The 12,070-nt window shown below is 57.7% G+C and overlaps 4 protein-coding genes across 4 annotated transcripts; 2 read left to right on the top strand and 2 right to left on the bottom strand.

Annotated features, from left to right (window-relative positions):
• Positions 1-219: 219 nt before the first annotated feature.
• Positions 220-1,282, top strand: GGS23DRAFT_591643 (uncharacterized protein). The gene has a single exon (XM_051517756.1). The coding sequence runs from the start codon at positions 400-402 to the stop codon at positions 997-999; it is 600 nt and encodes a 199-aa protein (XP_051366905.1). The 5' UTR covers positions 220-399; the 3' UTR covers positions 1,000-1,282.
• A 97-nt stretch (positions 1,283-1,379) lies between these two features.
• Positions 1,380-3,051, bottom strand: GGS23DRAFT_591641 (uncharacterized protein). Its single transcript, XM_051517755.1, has 3 exons — positions 2,065-3,051; positions 1,888-2,018; positions 1,380-1,815 (listed from the first exon to the last, which is right to left on the bottom strand). The coding sequence occupies exons 1-3, from the start codon at positions 2,435-2,437 to the stop codon at positions 1,789-1,791; spliced, it is 531 nt and encodes a 176-aa protein (XP_051366904.1). The 5' UTR covers positions 2,438-3,051; the 3' UTR covers positions 1,380-1,788.
• Positions 3,052-4,864: 1,813 nt separating this feature from the next.
• Positions 4,865-7,812, bottom strand: GGS23DRAFT_103308 (FAD binding domain-containing protein). The gene is made up of 4 exons (XM_051510946.1): positions 7,398-7,812; positions 6,722-7,344; positions 6,369-6,662; positions 4,865-6,311 (listed from the first exon to the last, which is right to left on the bottom strand). Exons 1-4 carry the CDS (start codon positions 7,423-7,425, stop codon positions 5,355-5,357), a joined length of 1,902 nt encoding a protein of 633 aa, XP_051366903.1. The 5' UTR covers positions 7,426-7,812; the 3' UTR covers positions 4,865-5,354.
• Positions 7,813-9,967: 2,155 nt separating this feature from the next.
• On the top strand, positions 9,968-11,690 carry GGS23DRAFT_591625 (isocitrate dehydrogenase subunit 1). The gene is made up of 3 exons (XM_051517754.1): positions 9,968-10,207; positions 10,359-11,395; positions 11,458-11,690. Exons 1-3 carry the CDS (start codon positions 10,175-10,177, stop codon positions 11,540-11,542), a joined length of 1,155 nt encoding a protein of 384 aa, XP_051366902.1. The 5' UTR covers positions 9,968-10,174; the 3' UTR covers positions 11,543-11,690.
• The last annotated feature ends 380 nt before the right edge of the window (positions 11,691-12,070 follow it).

Genomic DNA, 12,070 nt, shown 5'->3' with positions numbered 1-12,070 from the left:
TGGCTCTCCCGCGGACGCGGCCGCCGGGTCGGGGGCTGCTCGACGGGCCGCGACCGCTGGGGCGCGTTCGGGTCGTAGACCTTGGCCTCGAGGATCGGGCCGCTGAACTTGCGCTGCGCGGGCGGCACGTGGATCTGGTTAGGGACCCTCTCCGTGCCCGGGAACGTCTCCCGCGGCTCGGGGATCGCCGGCGGAATGCTGCTTTTCTTGCCGCCCCCCCCGCCCTGTGTGCTGCCGCCGGCGTGATGGCCGGGCTCGTTGGCATTTTCGCCCTGCTTGTCCTTGTAGAAGGTATTGTGGGCGTGGCCGTTGCCATCGCGGTCCTTGTCCTTGTTCCTGTGCTTGTCGCCGTAGTAATCCACAGAAATACGGCCAGGAGAGCTAGTGTATTCGCCGTCGATGCCGCTCTTTTCAAGTCTATTGGCAATGCGGTGGTCTTGCACGTCTATAGGGCGTTCCTGCGGGGGTGACGGGAGAGGAGCGGCAGAAGGGGTTGCGTCCCTCCCGGCGAGAGAATTCGGGGTGTCTCCCGCCTCCGCCTCCGCCTCCGCCTTGAGGCGAGCCTGTCGCGCGCGCTCGACGATCGTCTGGAAGAAGTCCCAGGCCGTAGCGAGTGCGTTTTGCAGATGTTCAGGAGAGCCCAGAAGCTGGGCCAGGGCGCGCGCATTGACCAAGTGCTTCGAGATGATAGGGTCAGGCTGGCAGAGGGTGTGCAAGCGCATCTCGCCCGCGTCCGCCTTGATGCTGTATAGCAGGCCACGGATGCGCTCATGGTTCGCACGCAGCGGGCCCATGAACTTAAAAAGCCCGACGTGCTCTAAGATTAGCACCACCTGGGTCTCGAGGTCGTATCGGAACCCTATCACATTCGGGCGGCCCTTCTGCAGCCATGTGTCTGAGATCTTGGCGTGTATATGGGGGTTCAAACGTCCCGTCTGCAGCTGTGTGTTGACGTACACGCAGATCATGTCGCTCAGGTTATACTCAAGCTCGCAGTAGAGGTGACTCTGTTCGCGCGGGTCGAGCGAGATGCTCAGCTCTTGTGCGGTGGGTGTTCGGGGCTGCGTGGCCTTGAACTCGGCCCTCTCCGCCTGAGATAGAAGGAATTAGCTATCACAGCCACTAAGAACAAGAGAAACGAGAGCAGAACGATGGATGCTTACCAGTTTTCGAGCTTTCTTTTTGAAGTTGCTGAAGAAGCTCACACCCTTATGCTGCTGCTGCGGAGGCGGAGGCGGCGGAGGCGGAGGCGGCGGCGGCTGCACTGTGGTGTCCTCGAGCCAACCGCCATCTCCGATCAAGGTCTTCCGAGCAATCCTGGTCTTGCCATTCATGACGAGCGGTGTGAGCGGCGTCAACGGCAGTGCGTCACTTTCCGTGGGGATATCGCCCTGAGTTGTGGATTTCGGTAGGGTAGGGCGAAGATGTGAGAGAGAAAGCTCTCCGGCCGGGGCGGTTTCATTTGGACGAGGGAAGTGATTGTTCTCCGAGTGAGGATGGCCTTCGGCAGGGCGCGTTGGTTCCTCGCCACCCGCCTTCTTCTCACGCCAGCCCTCGTAGCAGATAATGATATCGCCCTGTTCTGTTTCGGATCCTTCGACGTCTGCGTGAGGACTAGCGACGCTAAGAGGGCTATAAGACTGGGCCTGGTAGCGGGCACTGTCTGGGTAGATTGAAGACGAAGGGCCCTCGAGAGGCCGTACCGTGCTCACCCGCTGAGAAGATATAGGATAGTGAATAGGTTGGACGTCTGTATATCCACCAACTGAAGCATAGCCGTGGGCGTCTTCAAGATTGAGCGGTGGTGGCCGGTACCTCTCTCCCCCGTTCCGCGGCCGGGACGGCTGGTTTTAGCGGTGACAGCTGATAAGAAGTAGACGCCGAAACTTCAAGGGCTGTCTGGATAGTGTCCTCGACGATATCTACCATCATCGTATCACGACTATTGTGGTTCAGCACACCATTCTCTGTGATTAGGGATAGGCACTGCTCCCGATCATTCCAGCGGAAACGCGTACCTTCGCTTGGGCATAGGAAGTCTTCCCGGATGAAACGGGGAGCCACGGCGATGATCAGCTTGTGACGGGGCAGTGTTAAGGCTTCTACGGTGGCTACCCTGCTGGGGGGCGTCTTCGGGGACCTCCTCCTGAAAGCGAGACTCTCGGTATGGTCGTAAGACCGGCTGCAAATAGGGCTGTGGATGCGGCTGGGGGCGAGCAGGTGAGTGCTCGCCTCCGACAGGCGTCGGAACACCCATGGACGCCCGGGAACCGGCCATAATATTCTCTGTGGGATCCTCAGTCGTCGGATCTGGAGAGTTCAGGCCCCTCTGGGCAGTTGTTAGGTTCCTGTTGTCGTTCATCGTGGGTGCTGGGCTTGGGCCCAATGTTGTTTCCACTCGCCTATCTATTTGGTTAGTGAGATTGACGCTTCTCATGTAGCCGTTTTTGGCGGCAAAGTATGAGAAACGCCCCTAAATAGTTGTTCTCAGCTCACCAAAGTTACCTCGATAGTTGCCTTGCGTTGCGGATTAACTGTGAGATCCGTGCGAGAGCTAACTTATAGGTGAATAGCGAATATGCCAGTGGTTTCACGGCTAAGAGGAGACAGTCTCTCTCTCTCTCTCTCAGGCAGTGTCGAGGGTCTCCCAGTGGTGGAGGGCCCAACGAAGGGTTGGTCAAGGAATCCACTGGAAGTAGACGGAGACGTGTGGGATCTCGGTTGCTACCATGTGGATTTCAAGGTCGACTAGAGGCTCTTCTGCTGACTTTACAATCAACCACTGTTGATCAAGATGCCCAATTGAACAGACCGTCAGGCTCAGGAGATGCGGGTGATGGAGAAGAGGACGGGGCATGGGACCAGATGCTTACCATGGAGCGACCAGTTGTCTGAATCCTTGTATGCGTATTCGGGGTCTCCCTATCAAGTCCCGGATTCGGCGAGAGACGTGTCAGAAGAGCAGCTTTACCTGGAGACCTAGTATTCCTGCCGTGGAGTCTGAGATTGCCGTACCAGTAAGCAGGATGAAGGTTGAGTTGAGTGTCAAATTGAGATGGTATGGAGGAGAGGTTGGCTGAGAGGATGCCATGATATGAGTTTTTTCTCAAGACTGCAAACAGAATTGCGTCCCAGTATTTATTTCTATCTGTACCTCTCTCTCTCAATCGAGTTCCTAGGGTATTGCTCGTCGAGTTTCTATCGTCAACTCATTGATACTAGTTTGACTTTTCATTGGTATCCAGAGTCTCTGGGGCCTTTTAGTTATTACTTCCTGAAACACATCATAAAGACGACAGCCACCGAGCTTTGCACTGGCCATAACCTAGGCAACAAAAATGCTTGTTACTTTGCCCCGCAGGCATCAAAAACTAGTCCAGAACATCCTTCATTCTTCCCTCATCTAATGGGGGATGCCTTGACTGAAGGGGGTGGGGCTCTCATCAGTATATCATGTTATCTGACTCTATGCCATTACTGAGCATCTGGCCATGCGGCTTAAGGAAGCCTAATCGCGGTAACATGGCGGTTTGAAATCAGAGTACGTAGTTCGAGTGCTCCCTCAGAACGGCAAACCAGACATTCATAGAAGTAATGAATATCTACGGCGCCGCTCGCCTCTCCGCCTTGGGGGCGTTTCCGAAGATGTCGAAACAATGGATTTGACCCTCCTGAAGGACTGGCTCGCCAAGCTACATTCGGTATCTCGATTGGTGGGCAGGTATAGTTTGCGTTATAAAGCCATGGTTTGCCAGAATATTCGAAGAACCATTACAGCCCAGCGGAGTTGAGGTAATGTAACCTGTAGATAGACGTATGGTATCAATATGGTATGAATATGTCATGTCTAAGTTGAAGATATTCCTTGTCTCTTGCTTAGCACACGCCGGCGAGTTTGGGTTGGGGCGTCAGCATTAGATCCTGTAAAAGCAACACTCGCATTGCGAGGGACCCATCAATAGCCTAGTCTTCCGTCGAAGCTCAGTTAGGGCGTAAAGGGGCCGCATAATGGCCAGGTAGCATTTCATCTATGAGCACCGATGTCGTTTGGGGCGGCTAAAAACGGCTCGGAACTGGTCTGTCGTACCTAATGGCGGCTCCTTGCTTCCGTGGTCCGAGGCCACAACAAAACCCCTTCGCTTATCTGCTAATCTATTCTGAGCAAGGTATCCGGGGTTCCGCTGGCTCTCGCAGAGCCTATCCGGGAGAGGACCGCTCCGCGGGCGAGTCCGGCGTAGCACCGGATCCCAGTACTCTAGCATGCGGCTAGGGGTTAATATTGGGCCACCGTCGAACGACTGGGGAGGGGTCCGATAACGCGAAGGAATATCTGATCGGGTGCTTCGATAGCCACCGTGAGATCTTTTTGGCGGGAACAGCAGAGGAAGAGTTGCTAAAGCCCACGTGCTGGGCAAGAGGAGACGCAGGGCCAGCCTATACGGTTATGTTAGCCTCGATTCTCTAGTTAGACTGGGGAGCCAAGTTAGGCCGACGTAGCTGTGGAGGTGGTCCCGTTTCCACCGTCGAAAGGTTGCCCCCGGGTCGTCGTTATATTCGTGGTCGAACTCGATAAGTCGATAGAGCACACCGCCGGCAATGTTGAGATCTTCGCAAGCGAGATATTACCTACAGTGAAACTTCAGACTCTTCTTTCGAGAGATCAGAGAGGTGGAAATACCAAAGAGGTTCGCGTCAGGTCGGTAGAGGTGGACGCGACGATGGGAGCTTATATAATCCCTTGCCTGGCCTCGTTGGTGAATAGGCGGTAGCTTAGGTTAGGTACCTAGCCTACCTAGATAGGTACCTGGGGTATATACCCACTGCGAGCGCCTGATTCAAGGAGGAGGTATCTGGGGCGCCTAGGTGGGTTAGGAGGTACTTATGATATACTATTAGAAGCTCGTTGATTAAAGGCAGGCAGGTATTTCTCGAGTTCAGACTGAGCGAAGTAGGTACCGAAGGAGACAGTGCTCTAAGCTATAATCGCATCTCGTCCCGTGGGCGTCAACCAGTCTATACGTGTCTCACTCCCCCCTCGTCCACGCCCCATCCTCATCTACCTATGTCCCGAGAGATGCAAGACGAATGGATGCCCAGCCGCAAGGTAGGCATGCTCCCATCTCCGTCTCAAGGCTATGTGTAGGGTATGCTATGTGAAGGGTATTTGCAGCGCATATCTATCGACAAGAAGACAACCATGGCGCGCTCGCGAGAAACAGTACCAGGAAAACCACACACCAACCCACCGACCGGCTCAAGCCGATATCCAGGTTTCACCGCAGGGCTCGGTCGAGCGGGCCAAGCACCAAGCACCTTATGGACGCCTTCGCATTCCGGCTGCGTATGCAGGATCCTCATAACTGGGCCAGCGTCTCGCCCAATTTCTTGGAGCAGAAAGAGCCGAAATACTCATTCAGCGCATCCACCGTCCCGCTACCGTCGGCCAGTCCCACCACCACGCCCACGTACCCGTCGGGCCGGACCACCACCACGCCGCCCTTCTCTTGGTCGAGCCCCATCTTAGCGTGCGCTGCCGCCGCCGCGTCGGGCACGCGACGATCCCACCTGTCGTCGGCGTAGATGTGGTCGCGGTACCGTGCCAGAAGACTCGGCACGTCGCGAACGATCTCGATCTGGTCCCGCCTGGCCGCAATCACGGTGCAGATAGTAAAGAAAAGGCTGTGGGGGTTGTGCGTCTCGTGATGGGAAACTGAGTCTATGTCAGGTCGGAGGTAGGAGCTGAAGAAGGACCTCTTGTTGGTCAGGTGTAGCGCGAAATCCTTGAGTGCCTTGGCTGTCGTTGACGGGTTTCCGGCGAAAACATAGATCCGGAACGAGCCGTTGAGGGGGACCCCCTGCTCCAGGTGCACGACGTTGGCGTCTATCACCCGCGTGACGTCGGCGTTGGCCATGAGTCGTCCGGTCCGCAGCTTGGTTCCCTCGGGGTGGATGAGCCGGGATCGTGCCGGGTGCACCGGCGACCAATTTAATGCGTTGGGTTTGTATGCCACGCCGTAGCCGCTGGTAAACTCGCACGACTCCTTAAAAGTCTTGACGAACTCGTTGTCCTCGCTCGCGGAGCTCGCCTGCTCCGACGCCGCTTGGACTTCGGTGGCGGCCGGCGGACGTTCCGAGAATAGCTTCGCATACTTGTTGTCGAAAGATAACAGGCTCTCAGCAACATCCTTGCGTTCGGTCTCGTACGTCGTCAGCAGGGCTCGGTCGGCGAGGCCGGCCTCGACCGCGTGTATCTTCCACGCGAGGTTCAAGGCGTCCAAAAATGCTGCGTTCATACCTTGACCAGCTTTCGGCTAGCTCAGGGGTTAGTCGCCATTCGTCCTCCGGGGGAGCGGGAGCCGATGGCTTACGCTATGGGTATGGCACGCATCGCCACCCAGGAATACCCGGTGGTCGAGGGTGTATTTAGATGAGATGCCCTGGCCGATTGGGTATACCGAGTACCATTCCACGCCCTCCCACTCGATTGAGTACGGAGAGAGGATCTTCTTGGCGGACGCTTGAACTTCTTCTGCAGTGGCTGTCTTGCGCGGACTGAAATCCGGGTCGGTGGACGATGCGATCTGAATGTATAGCCGGACCATGTTATCCTCTCGCGGGATCACCATGATCGAGCCGTGCCTGGAGTGGATCGTACATTTCATCTGTCTCCTGTGAGTCCGAAGTCCACGGTAGCCGAAGCTGTGTATGCGCGGAGACTGACCTTGATGTCTGGGAAGTCAGTCCGCACGACGCCGTCGATAACGCCCCATACGTGCGAGATGGGATCTTTATGCGTGATCGTGATGCCCAGCTGCTCTCTGACAAAAGATTTGGCACCTTCGCCGCTAAAGAGATACTTGGCTCTAACTGATTCGCGTTGGCCACCGTCGACATGCTCGAGATGAACCTCGACGGGATAATTGGGGTCCAGCCCCTCGTCTGCCTTAAATCCCTTTATTGTCCACGGCCGCTGGATCTGCAGGCCGTTCTTTTCCAGGTCTGAGATAAACACCCGCTCTATTTTCCCCTGATGGACGAGTGTGGTGAATGGATATCTCGCATCGATGAAGCTCGGGCAGCTGGCCCAAGTGCCGGTCCTGACGAGACCGTTGCCGTCCTTGGCAGGGTCCCAGAAGGCGACCTCGTAGACTCTCGCGGGCTTGTGCGCCATGATGGCCGACTTCAGGCCCATGTTGCGGAGCAGGTCCAGAGACCGAGGCTGAATGCCGTCGGCACGCCCCGTGGGCGTCGGTTCTGCCCGGTTGTCGATATGCTTAATCTTATAGCCCCATCTTGCCAGGCATGTCGACAGCATAAGTCCGACAGGGCCAGCTCCAATGATCACTATACCCAAATCAGCGACGGCGATACACTATAGCAAGCGTCAGGGCCCTAACCGATATCGTAGTTGGACGGGCTGGACATTTTGGCTGATTTGAAGTTGCCGCGGGTCAGGCCTCGGGTAGGACGACAGTCAGTGGGGCAGCTGGGCTCTGAGCAGCCAAAGTAGGGGCCGGACGCCTGTCTATATATACTCGATCACGGGATAGCACTCCAGCCTGGTCGGATGACATGGAGGAGGAGGTCCAAGGCAGAGGTATAACGATAGGGCGTAAGACTACACTAGCATTCAACGGCACAAGTGTCGGGATGTGTATCGTACCATGTTAACGAGAGTTTCCGGGTATCATCAAGGGCTATCTCGAAGGCGCAGAGCGTTAAGGAGGTCCTCAACGGAGATTGCTGCCGGATTTGAAAGGCCCGGCACCGCCCAGGGAAGCGGAACCGGATGGCCAGGGCCACACACCCATAGGTAGAAGTGTACAAGGGCGCAGGGAACAGCCCATTACTTACCTATGTAACGGGCGACAGTAGGATGAAAAGGTGGGCTAGCCAGCTAGCCATACGCAGGAAAGGGATAAAAAACACCGGTGGGGAGAGAGGAGGAGGAGGAGGGGGGGGTTGACGAGGATCGGATTGGGTTGGATGAGACGGCGATAGCTCCCACGGGCGATGTGACGGGCGCGTACACAGAGACACACACACCCTCTGCCTGTCTGTCTCCCAGTCCGCCTGTCGTTATTGCTTCACGTCGCGCGTTGGGCGGAGGGATGGCCTGGACAACTGGACGACGGGATGTCAACACGGCAATGAAGAGTGGGGCCGTGGCGGGGGTTGTTACGGCTGAAGAGGACGGGAATGAAAATGGGGTGGATGGACAAGATGAGCCAAGATTTGCGACTATCGATCCGGATCGAACCGAGTTGGATACTTCCTGTAGGTAGGTTGGCAGGATATTATTCCATCGTCCTCTCTCGCTTCCCCCCCCTTTGGATGTTCTGGGTACGCATGTGGAATGTTTCTTTTTATTTGATTCCTCGGTGGGATTTCCTCGTCTTCGACTCCCATTTCTCCTTTTCGTTTCTGCATTGCTCCCGCCGCTGGGGTTATTCCCGACGATCTGTCGACTTTTGGGGAAGGGGGGGCCATGCTTACGAGCTGTCGATCTAGGATCTTGTGTGTCCGTTGGTGGAAGAAAGGATCCTAAAGCGTGCAAGTTTTGCTTTCCTCCGTCACACTCACACTTAAGCGAGCATGGGATAACCCAACGGCATACCTACCAAGCAGTACTATCCGGGTAGGCAGGGCTGGGAAGATGACTTGAGGTTGTCCTCGGCGCGCCACAACCTCGTGGCATAAGATGGATCGGACAACGCTGCAAGCCTCTGATAATCTAGCGTGTGCCCCCGCGGCCAATATGCCGCATCTCGTATACCTAAACCGACGGATACGGTGGCATGAATCGGGGGTGAGAACATCGAGATCCAGGGTTCCGGCGGTGCGCTCGCCGCATCTGCGACTGGGAGCGGCCCAAGGACCTCGAATTGGGACAGGAGGATTGCTTCGCTTCCAGTCTCTGGCCTCCCTCCTACGGCCTCTCTACCGTCCACAGGTGAGGCTCAGCGGAGAGGCGTATGCGCGCAGGAAGAGCCGTGCTGAGCGGAAGCAAGCAGGAAGCCCTCGAGACGCCAACGAGCAACCGAGAAGTGGATGTGACAGCGTCCCGCAAGAAGAGCATAGATACAGGTAAGCAATACGCCACGCGAATACCTGGGCATCCCAAAGAAGAGGGGGGGGGGAGGTGACGGCGATAGGGAGGAAAGGCGTACTCACGAAGATCATGGGCGTGTAGGCAGAGCCTTTATGGGAACCGCTCATCGTTGTAGAAGTACCTAGGTACCTACCTCTTGCCTACGGTAACACGGGCATCTCAGACCCCTCAAGCACGTAGGTGCCTCAGGTACCCATATAAAGTGTCTGAAGGGCTTCGGCAAGGGTAACTCCCAAATGCCTGTAAACTGCCCCTCAATCAACGTAGGTAACCTCGAGGATCCCGGTGCCTGTCTATTTAGGTACCTAAGCAGGTTAGATATCGCACTTCTCCCAATACATGGGTCTGGCCCTGACCTCCGTACGGCATAGTACTTCGCCTGTATGAGTATGTACGTCAGCAGAATGTTGCGGGATACCGCCCATCACGTGGAATATTTCACGTGACATCCATCAGACGTTGTACCTAAAACGTGTATACCTACCTACCTAATCCTAGGGTCTTCAGAAGATAAGATAAGATGGAACTTCACATACCTCCTTACAACCTCCTTTGCCTGCTACCCACTCAAAGTCGATACTTGGATATGCAGAAGCGGGTACATGCCCAATGTATTGGCGATGCCGAAAGATCTAGGTACCTATCGACGTAGGTAGGTGTACCTGCACCCGCCACACCTTCCCCAACCGGGATTACGTGTAGAAACCCGAGATTACGCTAAGCCATATAGAGGTCTAGCGCAGTGCTTGGCTTCGGAAAGCGTAGATTCCAGGTGGTCTTTTCCTTCCTCCCACTCTCATATAGGTAGAGGTACTTACCCTAAGTACGTACCTACACGATGAACCGGGTGATCGGAATGCCACGGCTGCCAAACCGAGGACCCTCCAACCCTCCAAAGCTTTTTTCGTCTCTGCGCCATTTGCAGTCCTCTGCATCAATCGCTGCCAATTTCCTCCCTCAAGCCTCTCTTATCACCCGTCGCCCTTCTCACTCCTGTAAATCCCCCGTTCCTCTCCCCCCTTCTCTCCCTCTTCACGCAGCACATGCCTGCTTTTTCTAACCATGCTGTCGCGAAACGCTGCTAGATCTGCCCAGGTACGTCTTCCCACCATGTCGGCAATTCGTCGGCTATGACCGGGGGGAGGAGGCATTGTGGCTGGTTTCTTATCTTTTTCTTCATATGTCCTCCGAGAAGTCGGGGGGGTTTTTGGTTGGCTAACCATCTTCGTTGTATTGTGGTTTGCAGCGCCTGGCGCGGACGGCTACTCGCCAACAATCCCACTTCCAGAACGCCTCCCGATCTTTCGCGACCGTCCAGTCCGATATCTTCCAGCCGACCAAGTATGGCGGCAAGTACACCGTCACCCTCATCCCCGGCGACGGCATCGGCGCCGAGGTGGCCGAGAGCGTCAAGACTATCTTCAAGGCCGACAGCGTGCCCATCACTTGGGAGCAGGTGGACGTTTCTGGCGTCGAGAGCGGCGCCCCCGGCAGCCTCGAGGAGATGTTCCGCGAATCGGTCGCCTCCCTGAAGAGGAACAAGCTGGGGCTGAAGGGTATCCTACACACCCCCATCAGCAGGTCGGGGCACCAGAGCTTCAACGTGGCCATGCGCCAAGAGCTCGACATCTACGCCTCCATCTCCCTCATCAAGAACATCCCCGGCTACAACACGCGCCACAAGGACGTTGATCTCTGCATCATCCGAGAAAACACCGAGGGCGAGTACAGCGGTCTCGAGCACCAGAGCGTGCCGGGCGTCGTCGAGTCGCTCAAGATCATCACCCGCGCCAAGTCGGAGCGCATCGCCAAGTTCGCTTTCTCGTTCGCGCTGGCTAACAACCGGAAGAAGGTAACGTGCATCCACAAGGCCAACATCATGAAGCTGGCCGACGGCCTGTTCCGTAGCACCTTCCACAAGACGGCCGCCGAGTATCCGACGCTGGAGACCAACGACATGATCGTGGACAACGCCAGCATGCAGTGCGTGTCGCGGCCCCAGCAATTCGACGTCATGGTCATGCCCAACCTCTACGGCGGCATCCTGTCCAACATCGGCGCCGCCCTGGTCGGCGGCCCCGGCATCGTGCCCGGCTGCAACATGGGCCGCGAGGTTGCCGTCTTCGAGCCCGGCTGCCGGCACGTCGGCCTCGACATCAAGGGGAAGGATCAGGCCAACCCTACCGCTCTCCTGCTGTCCGGGTCGATGCTGCTCCGCCACCTCGGCCTGGACGACCACGCCAACCGCATCTCCAAGGCCGTCTACGGCGTAATTGCCGAAGGGTGAGCCTTTCGTCTCTCTGGGCTATTTTCAAACGGGGCGATCCGAGCTAACGGCGCGACAGAAAGTACCGCACGCGCGACATGGGTGGCGAGGCCAGCACACACTCGTTCACCCGCGCGATCCTGGACAAGATGGAGACCTTGTAATCGGATGCATCCGAGCTCGCAGTCCTAAAGACTCGCCGCCGAGCCACGACACGCCGTCTGCCGCCTGCCGCTATTTGCTTGCCCGGTTTACTCCCTAATAGATAGAAAGAGGGTGGAATACAGAAGGATTTAGGTGAGGAGGAATAGAGGGGGGGGGGGGGGGGGGGGGGGGGGGGGGGGGGGGGGGGGGGGGGGGGGGGGGGGGGGGGGGGGGGGGGGGGGGGGGGGGGGGGGGGGGGGGGGGGGGGGGGGGGGGGGGGGGGGGGGGGGGGGGGGGGGGGGGGGGGGGGGGGGGGGGGGGGGGGGGGGGGGGGGGGGGGGGGGGGGGGGGGGGGGGGGGGGGGGGGGGGGGGGGGGGGGGGGGGGGGGGGGGGGGGGGGGGGGGGGGGGGGGGGGGGGGGGGGGGGGGGGGGGGGGGGGGGGGGGGGGGGGGGGGGGGGGGGGGGGGGGGGGGGGGGGGGGGGGGGGGGGGGGGGGGGGGGGGGGGGGGGGGGGGGGGGGGGGGGGGGAACAATAGCATAGCTAGCA

Source organism: Durotheca rogersii (assembly GCF_024521655.1).
Source record: "Durotheca rogersii strain YMJ 92031201 chromosome Unknown GGS23scaffold_134, whole genome shotgun sequence".
Classification (NCBI taxonomy): Eukaryota; Fungi; Ascomycota; class Sordariomycetes; order Xylariales; family Xylariaceae; genus Durotheca; species Durotheca rogersii.
This window is presented reverse-complemented; position numbering and strand designations above follow the sequence as displayed.